We start from the raw sequence: 20,755 nt of genomic DNA, 5'->3' as shown, positions 1-20,755 counted from the left end.
GTTACATCTTGCACAGGTCAGACCCCTTTCAGGATACTGACAACTCCTCATGCACTGAATGCCACAACCTCAGTTAATCCTTCTCCACTCCAAGTTCCCTTCTGCCTCTTCCCAACATTTTCTCTGAAGCAGATGAGGCACAAAAAGTTGATTGTTTTCTACATTGAGCTCCTGTTTCTTTTTTAGAGATTTCCCCAACCCATCCCTAATGCATAATTGGATGCAGAAAATTATTAGTGCGCTATTAGGAGCTATCTGGCACCCAAGATTAAGTATTGACAGTTCAACCTCATTTAGCATCAATTCCTCCCATAAAGAAATGAACCACAGGATTATGCTGCCTCGTCCAGGACAAGGCTGACACACACTCACTGAATAGAAAACACAGGGGAGTATTTCCAGCACTTTCCAACATACATTTCTAGCTCCAGCTGCTCAGGTGGGTCTGGTGGAACCAAGAAACAGTAAAGAGTACTTTCTGTCTTTGCACTTGTTTGGGAAGAACTCACAAGAAAATACTTCAAAATTCACAAACATGAAAACTTCTTACCCAGACTCAATCATTCCCAGGTTCTCTGACTGTACCCCAACCCAGCTATCAAGACAAGGCACAGACGATTAAACCACATTACCTGTATCTAGACCTCTCAGAAAGCAACTTATCACAAACTGTAAGCAGAAGAAGTATTTAGAGGACATGCAGCTTCCATTCCAGCACCTTCTCCCAGCTTAGATCTCCTCATTCAGAGTTTGAACCTCCTTGTCCTCTGTCTTTTGCAGCTGATAACTAATTCCCCTCATAAATCTATGGACAAACACTGTATTTTTGCCACACAGAAGGAAAACAATAAGCAATTCAGCCCTAATTAGCGATGCAGAACTTATGACCACAGACAGCTCAATATCAGAGAAATAATTCCCTTGAACAGCACTGATTGGACTGGTAGAGAAAAATCACATTGGAAAGATGAACTTTGTGCAACAGAAGCAAGTTAATAGAAATTCCCCAGTTTCACAACTACTACTCAGCCAGAACTGAAATCTTGACATATTGCCTCTTTGCCCTTCCATACTTGCCAGGAAAGGCAGACAGAACATGGCAGCACTGTTAGCAAGAAAGGGCAGAAAGGGGATGGCTGCATTACTCTCCCTCCCCTTTCCAAGGGAATAGCATTGGAGCACTGGAGCAGGTAGAGCTGAGTTTTTTGCTAAATTCCTCTCTGGCACCCCAAATCCCTGCATTCTCCCTTCCCTGTCAAAAGGCATCCAGAAAAAGAAAAAAATAAAGCAAGGCCCACCTGCATCATCAAGCTGTACAAATGTTAATGTATATTAGCTGCCTGATAAGATTATCACAGCCAGAAATGCTTCCTTCAATTTTCTGATTACTGAGCTTATCTCTCCCAGCTCAGCCCATCACAGATGGCTGAGGATAAAGCAAGCGCTCCAGATAGTTCAGGAATGTGAATAAAAGGTACCAGGATGAGGAGCAGCCTTCAATTCCACCCTGCTTCTAGGGAAGAACTCATCATATCTCTTGGTTCCCACATCTGCTGAAGGCTGGATGTGTCTGCTATCCGAGTTTTCTGCTGCTTTCGGGCTGCATTTGAAGACGGAGGGGTTGGTAAATATGTTATTTATCACATTCTAAGCGGGCTCAGCCTTGAGTCCAAGTGCCACCTGCTCACCAACACGAGCAGATAAATCACTGCTGCCTTGCGGGTAGAAAGGGGGTGGAGGGGAAGGGCCAACGAGATGCTGCTGCGAGAAGGGGTCACCTGTGTTTGCTGCACAGAGAGGAAAAATGGAGTGCAAATGGGAAAGGGAGACGGGAGAGCGAATGCACACATGCTGAAGGGAGTGCTGCAGTGAAATCATCAGTGCACATCTTGCTTGAGACAGAGCAGTGACAAATTCGTGCCAGGCGCTCTCTGTAGCGGCACAATGAGATTCTGCTGGGTTTGTCAGAGCGAGGAAAGAAGGGCACAGGGCCTGCAATGGTGTTCAAAGCCATTTCTGTGCCCTCCAAATTCTCATGCGCCAGAACTAGTGGGCTGTAAATCTGATGTCCCTGGGAGAGGTGGGCACAGCGCGAGCATCGCGGTACCAACCAGCCCCAGTGGGGCAGTGCTGCACGGCGCTGATTGCAGCTGCTGGAGAGTCTCGGGTTCACATCAAGGCACAACTTTGTGCCATTACGAATTACTGACGTTAAAATCTCATTAGTCTTTTACAATAAAAGAAAGAAAGGGAAAAAAAAACAGTTAAGGTATTAAATATTTCATTCAAAAAAAAAACAACAACAAAAAACACCACCCTGTTGCTTGTTTCCTTCAGTTGTTGGGGTTTGAGCAAGGAAAATGTCCCTGCCTGCCAATCTCACAGAGAATATTAAAACTGTTATTTATGTCTTTTTCATGGCAAAAAGAAAGTTAGTTGAGATAAGCCGAAGCAGGTTCTTGATGGCATCCAATTCTGCTTTTCTGAAGGCAGCTCAGCACAAGCGAAGAGGTCCTCACAGAATAAGGACAAAGAGAACAGCAAAGAGAGCAAAGAATGAGGAATATGTTGATGGAAGCTTCCTTGTGTGTAGCTGCACCTGCCTGACACGAAGCAGCACACGCTGTGCAGCCCATGGGCAGCGCTGGCACCAGCCTGGCATCGCACAGCCACTGCATCCCCGGGCACACAGGTCTGATGGTCTGCAGCTGAGACAGAAAGCAGAGAAAAAGAAGGCAGAAAAGCAGCAGAAGTGAAGGAGGAGATAAACAGCGTGCAGGCAGTACAAGCACAAAGCCATACTCTGTGATTTTCAGCTCTGTCTCTTCACTTGTCCCCTTGCTACAAGTGGCAAAGATCAGTCCCAAGAATGGATCTGGAATGGAACAGCCTCTTGTTTTTTACTGCCTATTTCCCAGCACACCACTTGTACTCTATCACTTTCTAGTCCTGCTCTCTCTCTTTTTTCCCATCCATGCCTTCTGGAGGCTTTTCCCACCTGTTGGACTAACTCAGTCTTCCTGTCTAAACTGCAGTTTTTATCAATAATTTTTTTGTAACTGGCTGAGCTAAATTTATTACAACAAATACATTAAGTTAGTAGAAACTTTTCCCAGTAGAGAGGGGGAAAGGCTGCTTAAATTCCTGCTTGTTGCTGTATTTTCCCATTTATTACCCAACAACCCAGGTCAGCTCTGACACTTTAGCTCCTTTAAGCACCATTGAGAGCCAAGGGAGAACACGCTGTCCCATAACACTGCATTGCATCCCTTAGGCTGGAAACTGCACAGGAGGGATCTGCAGCCCTTCAGAGCCTCGGGGTTAACAACACCCATGATCAGCCCCAGTTACTGCCCCATTACACAGAATCCATCAGCAATCTGAAAAGATGAAAGGGCAGAATAATGAGTGGTGTCAGAGTCTACGACTCATGAATAAAACACATGAACAGGTACCTAACGTTTTGACTATGCAATGTTCTCTTTTCAGAACACACTGGAGCCTCTTGCTCCCATCCTCAACTGATAGCATTTATCCAGAACCTTTTCTCCTCTCTTACTTCACAAGTGTGAATTTCAGCCTAGCTTCATTACTGTCAATTGAGAACGATCTGGGCACATCTAGAATATAGAATAATTTCAGAATGACCACATACGCAAATAGCCCAAAAGGTCAAATGCAAATATTTTTCCCAAAATAAACGCTGTCAGGGCTGTTTACCATCTGAGAAGGAGAGGAAAGAAGAACACGGATTTTCATCTAGCGCTTAATTAAATGGAGTCTTTCTTCTCTCAGCCCTACTTTCCAACCTGCCTGGACAGGACTTCAAGATGGCGGCTCTCCTCCAAGTGTTAATGACATAGCAGACACCCACAGCACTGCAAAAAATGTGCTCCTCTCCAGTTTTCTTTTCTGTACAAACTATTTCAAGATCTCTGAGGTGACAGGAGGAATATGAAACTACAAATTCATCCCCTGACAGCTAGAAGAAACAGAATTTTATTTTAGAGATCTGATTTACTTGGTGTATTTATGGCATTTGTCATTGCTGACCCATATTTGTACCCTCCCCAGCATGTTCTCTGAGTCTCTGCAACACCACAGACCCACCGTTCCTCCCACTTGACTCCAGCAGGCCTCAGTGTTGATAAAGATGAGCATTTCCAAAGCATCCCACTCACCCACTGCCCACACTCTTCTTCCAATGGGATTTATTACAGATTTAAGCTTCTAAATTAAATCAGTCACCCTCGTAAACTGTGTTCATGGACTTCTGAATATTGGAACATGCTGTCCAAAATAATGACCAGATCCCTGTACAGGTGCTATGTTGTAAGCAAGGAAATTCATAAAGGACTCAGTCTAGAGTACTTCAGCTCACTGCTCAAGTCAGGATTTGCTCGCCGAAAAAAGGGCCAGTTCATTTTCTCACATCGTGTACACGTATTTCATAGAACACGTGCTGGAAACATATAGCCATTATTTGAATAATGAATGCATTTTAGTGAGGGGCTGATACAGCAATCTTATCCTGATGAAGTGTGTCTGCACGTCATTCAGCATTCTTGGAACTGTAAAAAGCAGGAAATGCTGAATCCATTATAAATGTCTAAAGGTTTAGTTAACAATGGGCTGATGCAACATCCTTTGAAAGGCCTTCCTCAGCAAAAGAGCTGATTTTAAAAGGCAGAGATAAATAGGCACTGAATTGCACAGAGCCAGCATGGAAAGGTGAATTGAGAGGTTCTGTTTGACTACAAGTCTCAACACAATTTAGCAAGCTATTTAAATACATAAATATTTAAGTGTATGAAAACCAAGCAGATTTGGAAGCGGGTGCTAAAACAGATCAGAGCAGAGAAATAGGGCCCTGAGCACGACCCACATGCTGTGGTTGCAATGCAGGCACACTCCAGCTCCCCAGGAGCCCGTAGCCAGTCACGGTAGCAGTGTAACTTTCCTTCTCTCCAAAGGATGCACAAGCACTAAGGATGCTGTTTACCCCTCTTCCCACAGACAAACACGACAAGCTTGGTGACCTCCTGATGTCTACAGACTCACAAACATTGTGTCAGGACAGAAATCCAACGTACATAAACACCAGTGAGCTTAATTTGGGTGTCCAGCACTACTATGAGGCAGTAAAACACCATGCTGAGCATTTCCATTGATCATTCTGCTCAGCAAAAGCAGCATCAGCTCCTCCAAACACCCGGGGCTGAAGAGCTGCTCCCTTTCAGTGCCTGCAGAGAAGGAGAACGGAGTCTCACCAGGCTTCTTAATGGAACACACATTTCTAGTCTTTAACCTAACTTCTTCAAAGGAACTAGGACAATATTTGCAAGACAAAATATCACTTGTCTTTCAGAAACAGGCCAAGCAGACCAGGTTCATTTCTGGGGGAAATTAATCGTCGATGCTATTGTAGAACAAAAGCAATAAAACCAAAGAAAATCAGATATTCAATAAAAAGCGTTTCAGAACTACCTATTTCCCTTTTGGTTAAAGCAAAATAATGTATCTTCTTTTTTTCTCCTCTTTGAAGACAAAGGTGAGCTACATGAGAGTTGCTGCTCTCTATGGGTTAGCCAGTCTGTAACAAACTTGGCATGCTTTTATCACAGAGAAGACAGGGCTAGAAGCAACCTTGCAGTAAACAGTACCGAAAATGTGCTCATGCATATACATTATTGTAGATACACACAGGCTGGGAAATGGACATATGCTGACTTCTGCTTCTCTCCAGCACAGTCTGGATTGTGGTTTTTCTCCTCCTGTTGCAGTAAAAAGAGAGCAATTTTTCAAGTTTATACTGAATGTCATTCTATTTCATTTCCAAATATAATCTCCCAGAGAGAAGGTTCACTCGCCCTATTTCCAATCTCTAAAGTTAATTCACAAATTTATATTCCTTTCTCCCACTCGCTCTCCTAAATTAAGAGGCGTAATTACTAGGAACGCTTGCTACAAACGAATAAAGTGCCAGGGGAGAAGGAGCTGTCACTGCTGGACGCCGGCAGCAGCCGCCCTCCCCTCCTTCCATCCCCCAAGGATCCTGCTTAGGAGGCAGTTTCTATCTTTCCCATTAGCAGGGGTAGCTGACACGCAGGAGCCGCGCCAGCCCCTCCCTCGCCAGCCAGGACAAGCACAGGGAACAAAATTACAGGATTAAGGCCATGCTGCCGTGCAGCCACCAGGCTGGCAGGCATCACTCCTCCCAATGCAGCTCTGCCTCTCCCCGACCACCCTGGCAGCGGCAGGTTTTCCTTCATGACGGCAGAGGAACTTGGAGCTGCCATCTAGAAATTCAGCCTCAGTCTCATCCCTCTCCTCCCCTCCCCGACTCCAGCACCCTCTCAAAAGGAAGATTGATTATTATAATCAGACTCAGCTCTGACACAGCATTTGCATTTTCAAAGCACAGCATAGTCATTAACTAATTCATCTACCCCAAGGGAGCCCTAACGAGCTTTCACCTCTCTCCCCTCTGATTCCCAATCTGCAGGCAGCCTGCAGCTCTTCCTCACACACCTCCCTCTACATTGTGCTGCACCAGTGTGACTTGGTGCATCTCCAAATGGGTCCAGTGAGCCAAACTGAGTCCTGCTGCAAAGGAGCACAGCCCTGCTGGTAGCAGTGGATACAAAGGCACTCATAGCTCATAGCTGCCTACCTTAAGGATCCCATACGTAGTCACAAAAGTATAGGGTGATATAGGGAACGGTTTGTACCATGCAAAATAAGGCCAAACACGCAGAGGTCCCAACCTTTCCATGACCATGTAAGACCAGCATCACTCATCAGTCTGAGCTGTATGCATTAAGGAAGCATCCCCACATCGTGTCCTCCAAGCCTTGGCATCCCCTACCCACAGCCCATGCAGGGAGCTGAGGCGCTCACACCCCACATCCCTCCCCAGACTTTGCCTTAAAACTGCCCCTGCATGACTCCTGCTGCATCCCAAGCTGCAAGCTGCCAGCCCTCTGTGTCCTACCACCTCCCAGCTCTCTGCCCCTGCCACCTCCCAGCCCTGCTGGCAGCTCACCCTCTGTGCCCCAGCACAGCTCCACATCCGCAGGTGCTCTGCACAGCAGCACATTATTCTTGATGAGCAATATTGTCTAATTGGAGGTGCTTAACCCATCGCTCAGATGATCTGTTTCAAAGACTCCTGTCTGGAATACGTAAGGGAAGAATCAGGAAAATATTTGTTTTCTCTCTTGCTTTTTCATCTCCTGCTGCAAAACCCCAAGACTAGAGATGTGGGATCTCAGGCACAGCAGGGTGAGCACAGAGCTTCTGAATATCCCACGTGGCACAACGCTGGGGGCCCTTTGTGCCCACGGATGGCACAGACACAACCACAGCGGGTCAGGACACAGCCTGCCCAGCATGCAGAAGGAGCACCCTGCCTCGGGCTTCAGTCTGCAGCACAGGACATCACTCATGTCACCACACATCGTGTGAGTGCCAACATACAACTGCTTGGATCTTTTTCTTTTCTTGAGCTTTCTTCCTCAATTCATGCTGTACTTCTTTCTTTTCTGCACTCTGGGATGGGTGTGAAATAGAATCATGGGATAACCTGGCCTGGAGGGAACCCACAAGGATCGTCAAGTGAAGTCCTGGTTCACACAGGGCTACCTAAAAGTTAAACCACATATCTGAAAAGGCTGGAAACAGGCATCACTGGACATCTCATGAGGATGTGAGCTGGCTCAGAGATTAACAAAGCCCGACAGTCTGAGGGGAAGGGGAGCAAATACCCTGAGCAAAAGACCCACAGTGCAAAAGAAATGAAGACAGTGGTTTAAGCCCATGGATTCACTCGTGGTGATGTAATTACAGATTTCAACTCTCTGCTCCAAAAGAAGGAATGAACGCAGGTCCTCTCCCCCCTGCTGCAGTTCCCAGGCCCACAAACCAGGCTCTGCCACACAACAGCCAAAAATCCATGGCAGTTCACCACTCAGACCCCTCCACTCATTCATTTCCATGTCTGTTCAGCTCAGAGTCTTTCTGCTGCTATCAGCCTCGCTCCACCACCTCCACTACCCTGCAGATGACTCTCTTTTAATTACTACCAGAAGTTCCTCCCAGCAGGGAGAGCAAAACAGATGGTGTCCATTGAGAGCAGGAAACTCCAGAGTAACTAGCCTGAACTGGCTGATACCTCCTACCTGTTAGAGCACAAGCACAGGGTAAAAAACATTTAGGGAACTTCCAAGACTTGGAATGTTGGGAATCAACATACTGCAACTTCATCCAGTGGCACTGCTGCAATGGAGACGGCCGTTCTCAGGGCAAACAAGAAGTCGGAACTTTTGCCAGAAGCAAATCCTCTTGCAGCTCAGGGGCACAGCAACAAATAAGCCTGAAAGACATTGTACCTCCTCCACACGAAGTCTGAATACTGCTTGTTCCCTGAAAATATACCTTTGAGCAGTTTCTGGAGCATTCAGTCAAGAAATGCTCATGAAACGGTAGCTGTAATCCCACCTCTCCCTCCTCCCCATCAGTTTCCTTGTTGAAAAATCATCACATAATGAACAGTCAGAGAAGAACCTACGCATTTCAACCAACCACCTAGGAAGAAGATCAAAGAGGAAAGGAAAGAGGAATCGAACATCCATTTTTGTTCCTTCATCTCCTAACCTAAATACAGCGGAATCAATCTCTGCTGAATGCTGAGAGCAAAGGAGCCTTCACCGAGTGCTAGGCTGCAAAATTGAATGTAATCCTCTTGTTCCAGCTCCCATGGAACAACCCACAGCCTGTACTTCAATGCTTTAATGAACAGCTCCAACTCCACGTTTCAGTTTCCCAGCACATCTCTGCAGAGAGAGGGTGGGCGAGGGGACCCTCGGGGCTTCACACTGCAATGAATGCACAGGGATGGGCAGCACGAGAATGGGGACACGGCCAGCACTGAGGGAAATGGGGAGCTCAGGTGACAGAGCCTTCAGCTGCCTTCCAGAAAGCAGCAGACGCTTGGAGGAGCCTTGTTCCCAAACTCTTCCTGAAGCACAGACTAAGAAAAGCAGATTCAAGAGCATTCAAATGTTTCCAGCTAAATGACCCATGATGTGGACCTCCTGCCACAACACGCAGCAGGCTTTTAATGTGTAAGAAGTGGGAAATCTCCCTCCCTGGGCAAAATAGCAAAGGTTACAGTGCCTGCCAAGATTGCTCTGCCCATTTCAGCCTCTTGGGATTATGCCTGTGTTCTCCTTCAGTTGCCAGCAAGCAATCAAAGAACAAAAAGCAAAAATCAATTCCCTCTCAAACACCGTATGTTCAGTTCTGGTGCCAGAACAGAAACCTGGCATTTTAACCTTTGGTGAACACGATCCTGCTGCCACCAACAGCAAGCTCCGACACTTTGCTCTGAGGGAAGGGAAGGTGTAATAGATGTGCCGGGGATGACATTAGCACCAAATACACCATCAACAGGACAGGACCTGGCAGAAGCTTGATTTTATACAGCCAGTCTTTAGAGGTTAATGAAATATTCATAAATAAGTTAAAATTCTCCTGACAAGCTAGATCCTGTAGTACAACAAAGAGTTGTCAGCCTCAATTAAGCGATTCCAAAAAGGCAGGGCTGTGCCATTCATTATTTACCAAGAGGTCACAGGAAGAATTCTGCTCTATGATCTCCATGTCTCTGTGGATAAATTAGGCTTCACAGCTCCTGCTGGAGGACTCGGCTGCCCTGACAGAACCCACCACCAGTGCCACCCACCTCCAACAGCCAACGGCAAAAACCACCAGGAACTCTTCTAAGGACACGCGGACACACAGAGATCGAAAGCAAAACAAATAGTGCAGCGAGCTGATGAGGCTGTCAGTGCAAGGACTGAGGCAGCCTTGAAACAAAGTCTGTAAGCTTTTACCTCACTCTCGGTACACATAAACCCAGCACTGGGCAAGAAGAAGAGCATGCAGCTGTCTCTGATCTGTGGGTACGTCCACTGAGCACGCCCTCAGTGCACCCTAAATCCAGGAGCTGCACTGCTCTGGATGAGCTGTGCCTGCAGAATTGCCTCTCCCCATTCAGACCTCTCTGCCTGGCTTATTTTGGAGCAGCTACAACCCCAGGGCTGTGGAAGCGGGAGGAAAGCAGTTTCCTTCCTTGCCATGAGCAAGATGGAGACTAAGGATTACTTTGTCTGATCCAAAAGTGACTGTTCCAAGTCTTCCTTTCTTTCCCTGTACTGCACTAACAGCACGTGTTCCTCCTACAGCTCCTCCAAGATGCCTTCGAGGTGAGGCAGCAGAAAGGGGCAGAAACTGCTGAATCTCAGAGCAGCCAGCAGCTCTCACCTGATCTTCCCCCAACTCAACATGAGTCTGAGGTTGCCCATCATTTTCATGTGGTGGTGAATGAAGCCCGGAAAAGCGCAGTATTTACATGCCCGTTAATTATGCCTTTTGTGTCTTAAGGCTGTGCCTGCTATAATAAGGCCTCTGACAACATTCCTGTCCCACTGGTTTTATTTCACCCAGTGTATCTCAGTGTAACTCACTCTGCAGTGATGCCAACAACAGGACTGCTCTCATCACAGCACAGCACTGCCCCCTGCTCAGGAAAATGATCCGTTTTCCTCTTCTGCTCCAACAATGGCAGATAAAAAGAAAATATTCCCTAGTGCTTTATTTTCACCCTTAGCCCTTGTTCCAGTTACAGCCCCACAATGCAAAGGTTAGACCATTAACTCAGCTCTGAGCAGAGCAGTGCTCACTCACCATCGCCCTCCTAATAAGAAGCATGTGCTGGTGCAGCTCAGGGTGAGGGGCACAAACCCCTACATCTCAGGTTCCTGTGCTTCTCCCACTGCTGTGTGGAAGACTTCTAACCCTTAGACAGCTGTTACCATCTTCTAGGAGAAAACAAAAGCAGGCCTGTTGGAACTGACCGCTGCTGCCGAGTCCCATAAAACTTTAACGCTAATGGATCCAACAGCAGGTTCATTTGTGTAATGGGACTTTCAAACAGACTGTTTATTTCTTTTTAATTTGAAGTGAATGGACTGCTTGATCCCATGTGCCAGGCTAGAGATAAACCTCAAGAATTGACTGAGTCTCTTCTTCCAACCTAATTATAATCACAATTAGATATCCACATGCAAAGGTCTAACATACTGATCACCTCTCTGGTCTGTAGGCAGTTGGGCAGCACTCATCTACTGCCATCCCACTGTGCCCACAGCTCTGCTTGGCAGAGAAGCTTCTGACATTGCCACAGCTTTGTGCGCTGGACATGAATTTTGCAGAGTGGAACATGCAGCACACAACCAACCACAGCCATTCATCACCTCCTATACTAAGAGAAGAGGAAAAATTCTGCCTCTGCTCCTCGAAGCTCACTGTATTCCTGCATCGTGGGGAACAAGGAGGACTAATGCTAATGTACTTGTTTACAACAAGCACTCGAGAGCTCTCATGTAGGAAAAGAGCTATTCTGAGCTCTCTGTTCATCACAGGCAGATTCGTGGTGCATCAGATGCTCTGGTGCTTCTGCAGCACCCACTGCTGAAACATCACCTGGGATGATGTGACTGTTACTGGCTGCTGATCTTTGAAGGAAGTAAAATAAAATGACAGGAGGTTTAAAGACAGCTGCAATTTCCAGAGCAGGCTGAAGAGCTTGTTTTAAGGGAACACTGGAAGAGCTTGATTTGTTTAACCTGGGCAAGTGAAATGCTGGGAGAGAACAACTGTTCTCTATAAATACATCACCATATAAATATGAGGGAGGAAGAACAGTCACTGTAGTTTAAGAAGAATATTAACACATACAAAAAAGGATACTTAACTGCATGGATATTTTCAGCTAGACCTGAGAAAATTTCTAGCTGTCAGGACAGGCTTTCAGTGACAGTAATGGGACAAGTAAGTTAAGTATTTTCAAGACAAGCCTGATAAATTTATGAACTAAACTGTATGCTGCAATTGCCTCAGTTGCCAAAGAATCCGATTTTGTCACCTAAAGGATTCTCTTCCAGTCTTCTCATACTACATCACTTCATTCTGAATCAGTGTTTTGCTGCTTCTTTACAACCAGATTGGTGTTTTTCCAATCTGATTTGAAAACTGGGTATTTCCCTAAAAACGCCTCCCTAAAAAAACTGCTGCTGTGTTCATGCTGCTGCTCAGCTGAATGACACGCTGTCCATCCAGCCCAGGCTGCTGCTCTTGTGTAAAGTGCTAGTATAACATCTGTCAAGTGCAGGGGAGGTTTGCTGTCATTTTGCTAAATCAATTTGGAAACCATCAAAGAGATTTTTAATAGATGGAGAATTTCTGCACCGATCGGTCACCTGCCTTCCCCTCCCAACCTGCTGGTTCTGTATACATTCTGGCAAAGCCTCATTTCTGTTCATAATCAATGTGGCTGGGTACTCTAATTCCACATTTAATTCCACCTACTGTAGATAATACAGAGAACTAACATCTCCATCAACAAGTACCAGTTTTGTCATTCTTGCGTCTTGCCTGTTTCATTTCTTGCTTTCTGTTTAATAGCTGTTAAACAAGAATTATATTAGCTATATTACCTAATTATCTAGGGCAGATCTCTTACACTGAAGGTCACTTCTTTCCTGTTACCATCTGAAAATTTGTAAATTAAAAAAAAAAAAAATTAAAAAAATTGAACCTTATTTAGTATTTCTCTCAAGTATCAAAAGTCACAGTTCTTGATGCTCTGGAGGTCTGATGCAACCACTAGGAAGTGAAGTCTTTCAATAGCAACTCAAATGGTCTATGATCAGTGTGCATTTCTCGTGCCTTACGCATTGATGCCAGCTGAGATGTTCCCAAACTCTTTCTGCAGTCTCTCCATGCTGCTCTCCAGTTAGCAGCCTGTTCCCAGCCACATCACGCTGTGACCTCTGAGCAGATTTATTCCATGTATCCTCCTTACAGTCTTCATTATTTCTCCTGATAAGCATCAATGTAGCTAGTCACTGACATTTAAGTTAATCCCAACACTACCATTTCAGACTGAACACACGATTTGGCTCCTTAACTATTCCTGACCTGCTGCCCTTAAATAAAGGTCTCCTGTTCCTTGCAGAGGGTTAGCAAACACATTCACTTAAGGCAAGGGGAACTCGTTGTTTTCATTTTGAGAGGTCTTTATTTCTTCTGTAAGGACACTCGATTTATGCCATTCATTTTGTGATGACTACATCTTTGGACTTCAGATCTTCTTCCCCTCCCACCCCGCACAGCAATTCTCATTCTTATAGCCATCCTTTTTAATCTGCTGGAGGATAAATATCATTTGGTCCAATGAGCAGTCTATAAATTTCAGAGTCCACCTGAGTCAAGCTGCTTTTTGAAGATGAAAGCCAACGATAGCCAGAGCATCTCTGGGCAATGAAAATACATGTGATACTTCTATAATACCAGGCTCGCTTCCCTCAGGGATTAATGACAGGGGAAAAAAAAACTTGACATTAATGCCCTATGCAACAGAACCAGACTGCAAGAAAGTGGGAGATCAGGGATCATAGTGGCAGCTTGGATGGTAACCTTGAGCCAGTTTTCTCCTGGCCACGCGGAGAGATGAAAAAGGCAAACGCAAATTAGAAAAAGCAACTATCTTCTGCTTCCCTCCTTCAGGGCAAGAAAGAAAACCAATATAAAAGAGAAAAGCATTTTCCATCAATAATACTTGAGTACCAGTGGAGCTAGCCCCTAGCTCTGCACCCGGAGAGCACTAAACCAGCGCACCTTAAGAACTAAGATCCTGTGACCACAGGCAGGCAGCCATAGGTGCAGATGCTGCATGGAACCTCCCAGTTTGTCCTGCAGAGAAAGTTATCTGAGCACTACCCTTAGGAGAGAAAACTTCCAGTGCTGCTAACCCTGTCAGAAAGTGCACCACATATTTACACAAAGTAAAGAAGTGAGCTTAGGGACCAAAACGGATTTACAATAAATAAAAAATAAACATTATTTCAGCCAATAAGAAAAGGAGAATATCCTCAAACTTGAGAGAGATGAGCTATGTCATGTGAGCAATGATCCTGATGCGTACCAGCTCTCAGAAGAACACACAGGTACTGCTCCCTCCTAACAGGAAGGCACTCAAACTGAGAATGAAGAAAAATAAAGAAGTGAAGGGTTGCAAGGAGAGAAAAATCAAAGTTTCATTCTTCTAATTACACAGCACAATGATACGGGTAATTTTTCTTAAATCAGAAAATGAATTTGAGGTTCAGATTCCCTGAAGGATATAAAATATTAGAGGATTTTTTATGGTTGTAATCACAAACTCATTTCTCCAGCCACTACTGGCCGTGCCTAATTAGGGTAAGGTATGTTAATGATAGAGCAGCACAGCCCAGAGACGGCTTCAGTTGCAATATTAATTGCATTTAGGGAAAGAAGCATGAATTGTGCTTATACAAGCTAATTAGTACGGGTTTGCTAATTAATACTGGAAAGTCAAACTGCCTTTGTCTTGTCAACTGCAATTAGCTGAAGACATTTAAATTTCTTTTCTTCCTTTTTTTATTTTTCCTACTAGTAGTCAACTCATTTTCAGCAGCTAAGCAGTGAAATCGTGCGCTGGAGTTCTGCACAGCAATGAGCACAGCAAGGCCATCCCCCCCCCAAGGCACAGCCCTGTCCTGGCACAGAATCCCCTACAGCACACATTGCTGCCTTATATCGTCCCTATGGACACAATGACCTGAAATTGGCACCTCTTGTCCCATGGGCACAGACCATCCAGATCCCATCTTATTTAGGCCACAATCCTCACAGATTACGACACATTTTACATCAAAATATAGCTATGTGAAAAAAGATCTACCAGGGCATCGAAGATGCTCCCCACTGCACAGGAGAATCCCCAGCACTCATCAATGGGATTCCAGAGAGTTCACCAGTCCTAGAACAAACTGCATCCTTTGCAGTGCTTTGGGGTAGGTGGGAAAGTCATTAGCACTCTTCAGTGTGGCAGCAGGGATGTCAGCTCTATGGAGCTTTATCCCCAAAGCATCCAAAGACTGTGTGATAGCACCTGACAGGCTTTTTTCTCTTTGCCTAGCAGCCACAGGGCCGTTTGCAGAATGGCTCATGAAAAGCAATATTCAGCACCTGGAGCAGGCAGGCTTCTGTGCATCCTCCTGGCCATGGAGGCTTAGCATCAACTTAACAAGAAATGGATCACGGGTGAAAAACTGGGTAAGAGGTGAAAAGAAAGGAGAAGAAACCAAATTAGGCAAATGATTGCTGAAGCACCAGCTTTAACTGAGCCTGAAAATAAGGCTGTCCAGGTGAGGGGCTGATCTGGAGGGAGGAAAAAAAAAAAAGAAAAAAGCAAAAAGAACCAAGGGACGAACTTCTTGTTCAGTGGCAGGGAGGAGAGTGGAGCTGACGGGATAATTGCTGGAGCCTGCGGGCAGCTGGAGAGCAGGACAGCCCCATCCAAAGGGGACAGACCTCTGCCACCTCACACTGCAGGAAATAAGAGGTGACATCTTCCCCTACCAGGGAGGTTTCACTGGGGGATGGAGGAGAACCATCTATCCTCAGTGAAAAGGAGGAACAAGACTGTCAGGTTTTAGCTCTAAAGGGAAAAAGAGGAAACATGACAATTTTCTTACAATTGCTGAACAAAAATCAAAATGCAGAACAAAGTCCACACCCCAAAACCTGCAATCCATAGCTAGAGCACTGCAGAATACAGCCTATTCGTGTGAGATGGATGTAAGCTTTCCAAGGAAGATCACACGTCCTGAAGTTTTCCACCAAGCAACCCTTGGGAATAGGTGCTGAACACCGACTGCCTCTTTCTTCTCTGCAGATGGATGATGCACAAGGACAATTAATGCCTTAACACTGTAAGTTCCAATCCCTCCAACTCTACCAGCTTGTTTAATGCTACAAGATTCTGAAGGCAAACAAGTAACTCAAAAGCCAGGCTTTGCAAGTCAGAAAGGAAATCTTTGAAATGTTTTGGTTTTTTTTTTTTTAAATGCACATCAAACATAGCAGCACATTTATCCTCTGGTACATCCAGTGAGGACAATACAAAGTTGACTGCATAGAATTTAGAACTGCAACAAGGCAGCATGTAACAAGATCAGACGGTAAATAGGATTAATTTAGTCTTCTTTGGAAGTATCAGTTCTGAGCTATGCCACCACAGAGAGTGATGGAGCATGGAAAAACATACAAATGTTTGCCCACAATAAAAGATCAACTCAGAATCTGAATCAATTACTGCTCCCATTATAGAAAATGTGATGTTGAAACAGCAAGGAGCACCACAGCCAAATGAAAAAAGGATAAACTACGAGATGTATGACAATCTACTACTAGTATGGAAGGGCACACCACTTGTGGCTTCTACTGCTTTTGGTCCTTGAGGGAACTACCAATAAAACAGACAAAACCAGCAGAAAATTAACACTCGTTATAACAAACTAGTCTGTGTAATTGTTGCATCTCATCTGCTCGTCCTTTGCACACTTGAGACTGAATCAGAGGTCCCCAAAGAAAGGAGTTAATTTGGTGTAAAATGAAATGCTTCCTTCTGATCTTAGACAGTAATCAAAGAAAAACTGCCAAAAGAAGGGTGGCAAATCAGCAGATCTCATCCAATGCTTGTTCCAGGTACATGAAGGGACAAGCAGTGCCAAAACTGCTAACAATAATACAAACTTTTTAAGAGTTCATTTGCTGTCCAGATCCAAGTATTTGGAGCCGATCCACATTTCAAAGGCACTGAACTTTGCATACATTATTGCTGTGTGAAGCATCAAGAAAATAATAATAATAAATGAGGAAAGAAAAAAAAAGAACACCTCTTACCATCTCTGCTCTTTGCTTCTGATTTCCCACTTCTTCCAGAACTTGAGACATCTGAACCTTCGAGACAGAAAATAAAAAGAAAACAAAGTTTAGGACATTTAAGGGAATTTTGATTTGACCATCCTCCTTCCCACTCCCAACCAAAAACCACTGCCAAAGGCAATGTGATTTTCACTGCATTGAAAAAGCAATTCTAAGTGGTAGGTCTTGATATACCCTCTCAGTACCCCATTGTGAGAGGTCACTCTGCCCAAAAGAGCCTACAGTACACCAGAAAGAACGGGTTCATCGTGGAGAGGAAACCCTCTGGGCTCTCCATCCCAGATTTGCACACTACAGCCAGGTCTGAGAACTGAGCTTCCTCTCTGCTCTTCCAAAGAAACTTTAGAGAGAGAAGATGCTCACTGCGCAACTGACAGGAGCGATGAGGGTAAAGGTAACTTCACACAAAATACCTTGTTGAAGACATTTGGGTCAAGTAGTTGCTTTGGCAGGGGGGTTGGACTCGATGATCTCAGGAGGTCCCTTCCAACCCCTACAATTCTGTGATTCTGTGATTCTGTGATTTTTAGCAGTCTCTAAAATTGTGGTAGAACACCAGAAAAAGCCTCTCTGCAACATAACCCAACTGAACACCCATGAGAACACGTCGCTGTGCAAGGGTTTGTTTTTCCCTTTTTTAAAAGGAAGTTTGAAATTCAAAGGATGTCAAACCAGAGTGGAAACATCTTACAGTATCTCTGTATTATTTCTAGAGAAACGGGAACATGACTCATAGGAGGAGCTTTCCAAGATTTTGTTTATGTGGAAGGATTTAGAAAGGAGATATTTTGGAGATGGCTGCGAGGAGCCGCGTTTCCTCCTTCAGTGCAAATTCGTCCCATGCCTTCTCCTTCACAGCACTGCAATCTGCATTCCTCTGGTTAGCAGAAAGCCCAAAAAATAGATACAACCAATGACAGAGAAGCTAATTTAAACAACAGAAACAAACACAACAAGAGCAGGGAAAAAAAAAACAACTTTCTTGCAAACTAATTCATGTAATTTCAGGCGGATATTCATTAAAACCCTCTAGAGCCTCTCTAACAATCTCTCTCCACACACAAAATGGGTCTTTTGAGTACTACATCCAAACCAGAAGCAAACAGCACGCAGCTTATTACAACGAAAAGGAGAACACTGAGCTTTGCAGGCTAACGGCACTGAAATGCAGGCAAATAAAACACTGCATTCTCAGGGTTCAGCACAGCATAAGGTTAATTTTGCATACAAACAACCAAGCAGTTCAAGACTGCTCTGGCCGCAGATCTTAGTGGAAATGGAAAGAAAAACCAAACATTTTCTTGCTGTGAGGGGCATGGGATGATGTGGTATTACTTAAGAAACAGACACTCAAATAGGATGAAAGGGGTTTTAATAGAAGCATGGGACCCAGCACAGGGAAATGAAACACACTCATTAAACACTGCGGGAGATGCCAGTCCCAACCAAACACGGAGCGCGTGTACGAGCAAGCAAGAAGGAGAAATGAAATTATCACCAAGTTGGATGCTGAAACATCAAGAAAGTGTACATTTGCAGACACCTGGAAAGATCTTTTTTTCTCACTAATACTTAATCAGGCAGAATTACACCAGCAGGTTGGAGCCAGGAGAGAGTCATGTGGCAAAGAATTAGAAAGCCTCCTCCCAGAGATGTTTTTTATGAGAGAGGTCAGCATAGACTTTGTCCAACACTCTGGGACTGACAGTATTTTTGATTTAGAAAAAAATAAAAGGAACTTTTCTGTATTTTCATTAGCTTTATCTAAGCGAAGGTGACCCTTAAATGGAAAATACAGCTCTAAATGAGATGCAAAGAAACACGGAGAATTACATATGTGTTTCCTGTAGCCATCACTCATATGACCCTCAGTTTGAGGGTCATTTCTCCATTCAATTTCCTGCTGGACAGCACTGGGGTCCATAACACTGTGGGGTGATTTAGAGTGGAAGAGGGCAGGTCAGTCAGTTTCCCCTTTGGGAGAAGGCTGCAAAAACTTTTGGACAGGAAAGAAATAATACAAGCAGATGAGAGCATAAGAAGGAAATACTCCATGATTTATTTGGTGTATGTCTTGGAGAAAATAACCAAATACAAACCTGACACATTGTTATGCCAGTAGAGACCTACAGGCAAACCTGGACAGCAAGTTCAAAGCTGCAGCTTGATAACAGCAGATCAATACAATTTGGAGAAGCAATCAGATAGGAATTAAATCAGAGTAGGTTTTCTTCATTGCATTCATTTCTAGGCAGCTCATCTCAAAGGGCGCAGGCAGTTGAACGAGAGGGAATCCAGAGAACAGCAACCAAGCTCACTAGATTGCCAGAAGAAATTATTTATGAAGATTAAAAGATTCTTAACTGTACGGTTTGGCTACAGCTCTCACAGAAGAGCAAAAGGGACACATTTAACGGATTGTGAGCCATTACAACGTGATGGAGGGCTGGAAACGAGGAGGCCCCTCCAGCAGAACTGCTCCTGGGAGCACAGGGTGCAGCCCCACGTCACTGGGGCTCCTGTGCTGCTCCCTTCTGGCTGTGCAACAGATGATCTGAATGCTTTATCACATCCAGTTTGTAAACATTAGCCCTACCCCAGACTTTTTATTAGCTTAAATCAAATATTGAACCTAGCTCAGCTGTTAGAGGACAGCTGCTTGCAAAGTGATTCACTGCCATATTCCTACTAGGCCACAAGAAAATACAACCTAATCACCAGCAGCATGACAGATGCACACATTTTTAATTATGAAGAAGAAATTAGGCTCTGAACTTCTCCCCACATCTCACTTAATCAGCGTGCTTTGGCGGAGCTGCCAGCAGTGCAGCACTGGGAGGCAGGAGCTGCAAAGGGCTCTGGCACAGCACACAGCGTTATCACTTCGGATGTTTGCTGGGCAGCCTTGGAAAGGCCTGAAAGAAATCCTGCTATACTGCATCTGATCATTTATATTTTCAGGAAGGAAGTGTTGGATTTCTTGTCTCCCTTCCATCCTCCCTGTCTGCTTGCAGCCAGGGTAGGTGTGAGTGGGGAGCTGCAGGCGGGTGGGAAGGGAGGTGACACGTAGAGCCTCCCACTCCAGCAGCATCCCCTCCACAGCAGGTATGGGGCTGCTACTCACAGCAGTGCTGGAGCACTTTGCCAGCCCCATCTCAGAGCTTTCAGCTTGAACGCATCCACCTCGGTGTCTTGGGAATCTCTCGGTAGGAAAGACTTGTGATGCATTTTCACAATATGCACAGAAGTTATCTTAAAGCTCTGAGGAAATTCTTATTACTTAATACCCATGTTAAATTCCCACGGATCACTGAGCTCAAGCATTAAGAAATCTGATAAGCAAACAGATGCTGAGTTTAAGAATCAGATATACAAATACATGTAAAGTCCAATTTGCCCACTGAAGGAGGCATAAACAGGTAAAGAAAACCAAATAAGTAGAACAAGCAGAAAAAAAAATCCTCTCAAGTATTCAGTCAATTACTTTAAGCCCACGGAAAAAAGGGTTTGTCAACTCCAAACATTCATCTTACATGACAACACCGTCTAATCTACTGTCAGCGCTCCTGTCATCCTTATAGGAGAGCAGTGGGGAAGGACAGATAACCCGTGCTCCCGCCTTGCTGTGATACAGTGCTGGGCTGCAAGGGGCAGAAGCAGCTTCCAAGGCGAGGAACTGATCTGGCTCCCAAGGAGACATTTCTGAATTGCTTAGCTTGCTTCCCTTCATCAATAATTAATCTCTTATATCTTCCTGCTGTAATTATTTCCATTGTATTTCATAGCACAAATGCAAACGGGAAGGCAGCACAACAGCAGGTGTGCAGGGGGGAGGCACGGGTCGGACCCAGCTCTCCCAGCTCCAGCAATGCAGGAG

General features: G+C 44.9%; 1 protein-coding gene across 12 annotated transcripts in view; it reads right to left on the bottom strand.

The window, feature by feature from the left end:
• Window positions 1-20,755, bottom strand: part of MAD1L1 (mitotic arrest deficient 1 like 1) — a 320,154-nt gene that overhangs the window by 153,955 nt on the left and 145,444 nt on the right. For all 12 annotated transcript variants that reach the window (XM_048961389.1, XM_048961390.1, XM_048961387.1 and 9 more), the window contains one exon: window positions 16,837-16,893. In XM_048961389.1, coding sequence (XP_048817346.1) covers window positions 16,837-16,893 — 57 coding nt within the window. The remainder of the gene's footprint in view (window positions 1-16,836; window positions 16,894-20,755) is intronic.

Source organism: Lagopus muta, chromosome 15, assembly GCF_023343835.1.
Source record: "Lagopus muta isolate bLagMut1 chromosome 15, bLagMut1 primary, whole genome shotgun sequence".
Classification (NCBI taxonomy): Eukaryota; Metazoa; Chordata; class Aves; order Galliformes; family Phasianidae; genus Lagopus; species Lagopus muta.
The sequence above is the reverse complement of the archived record's forward strand: the minus strand, read 5'-3'. Positions and strand labels throughout refer to the sequence as shown.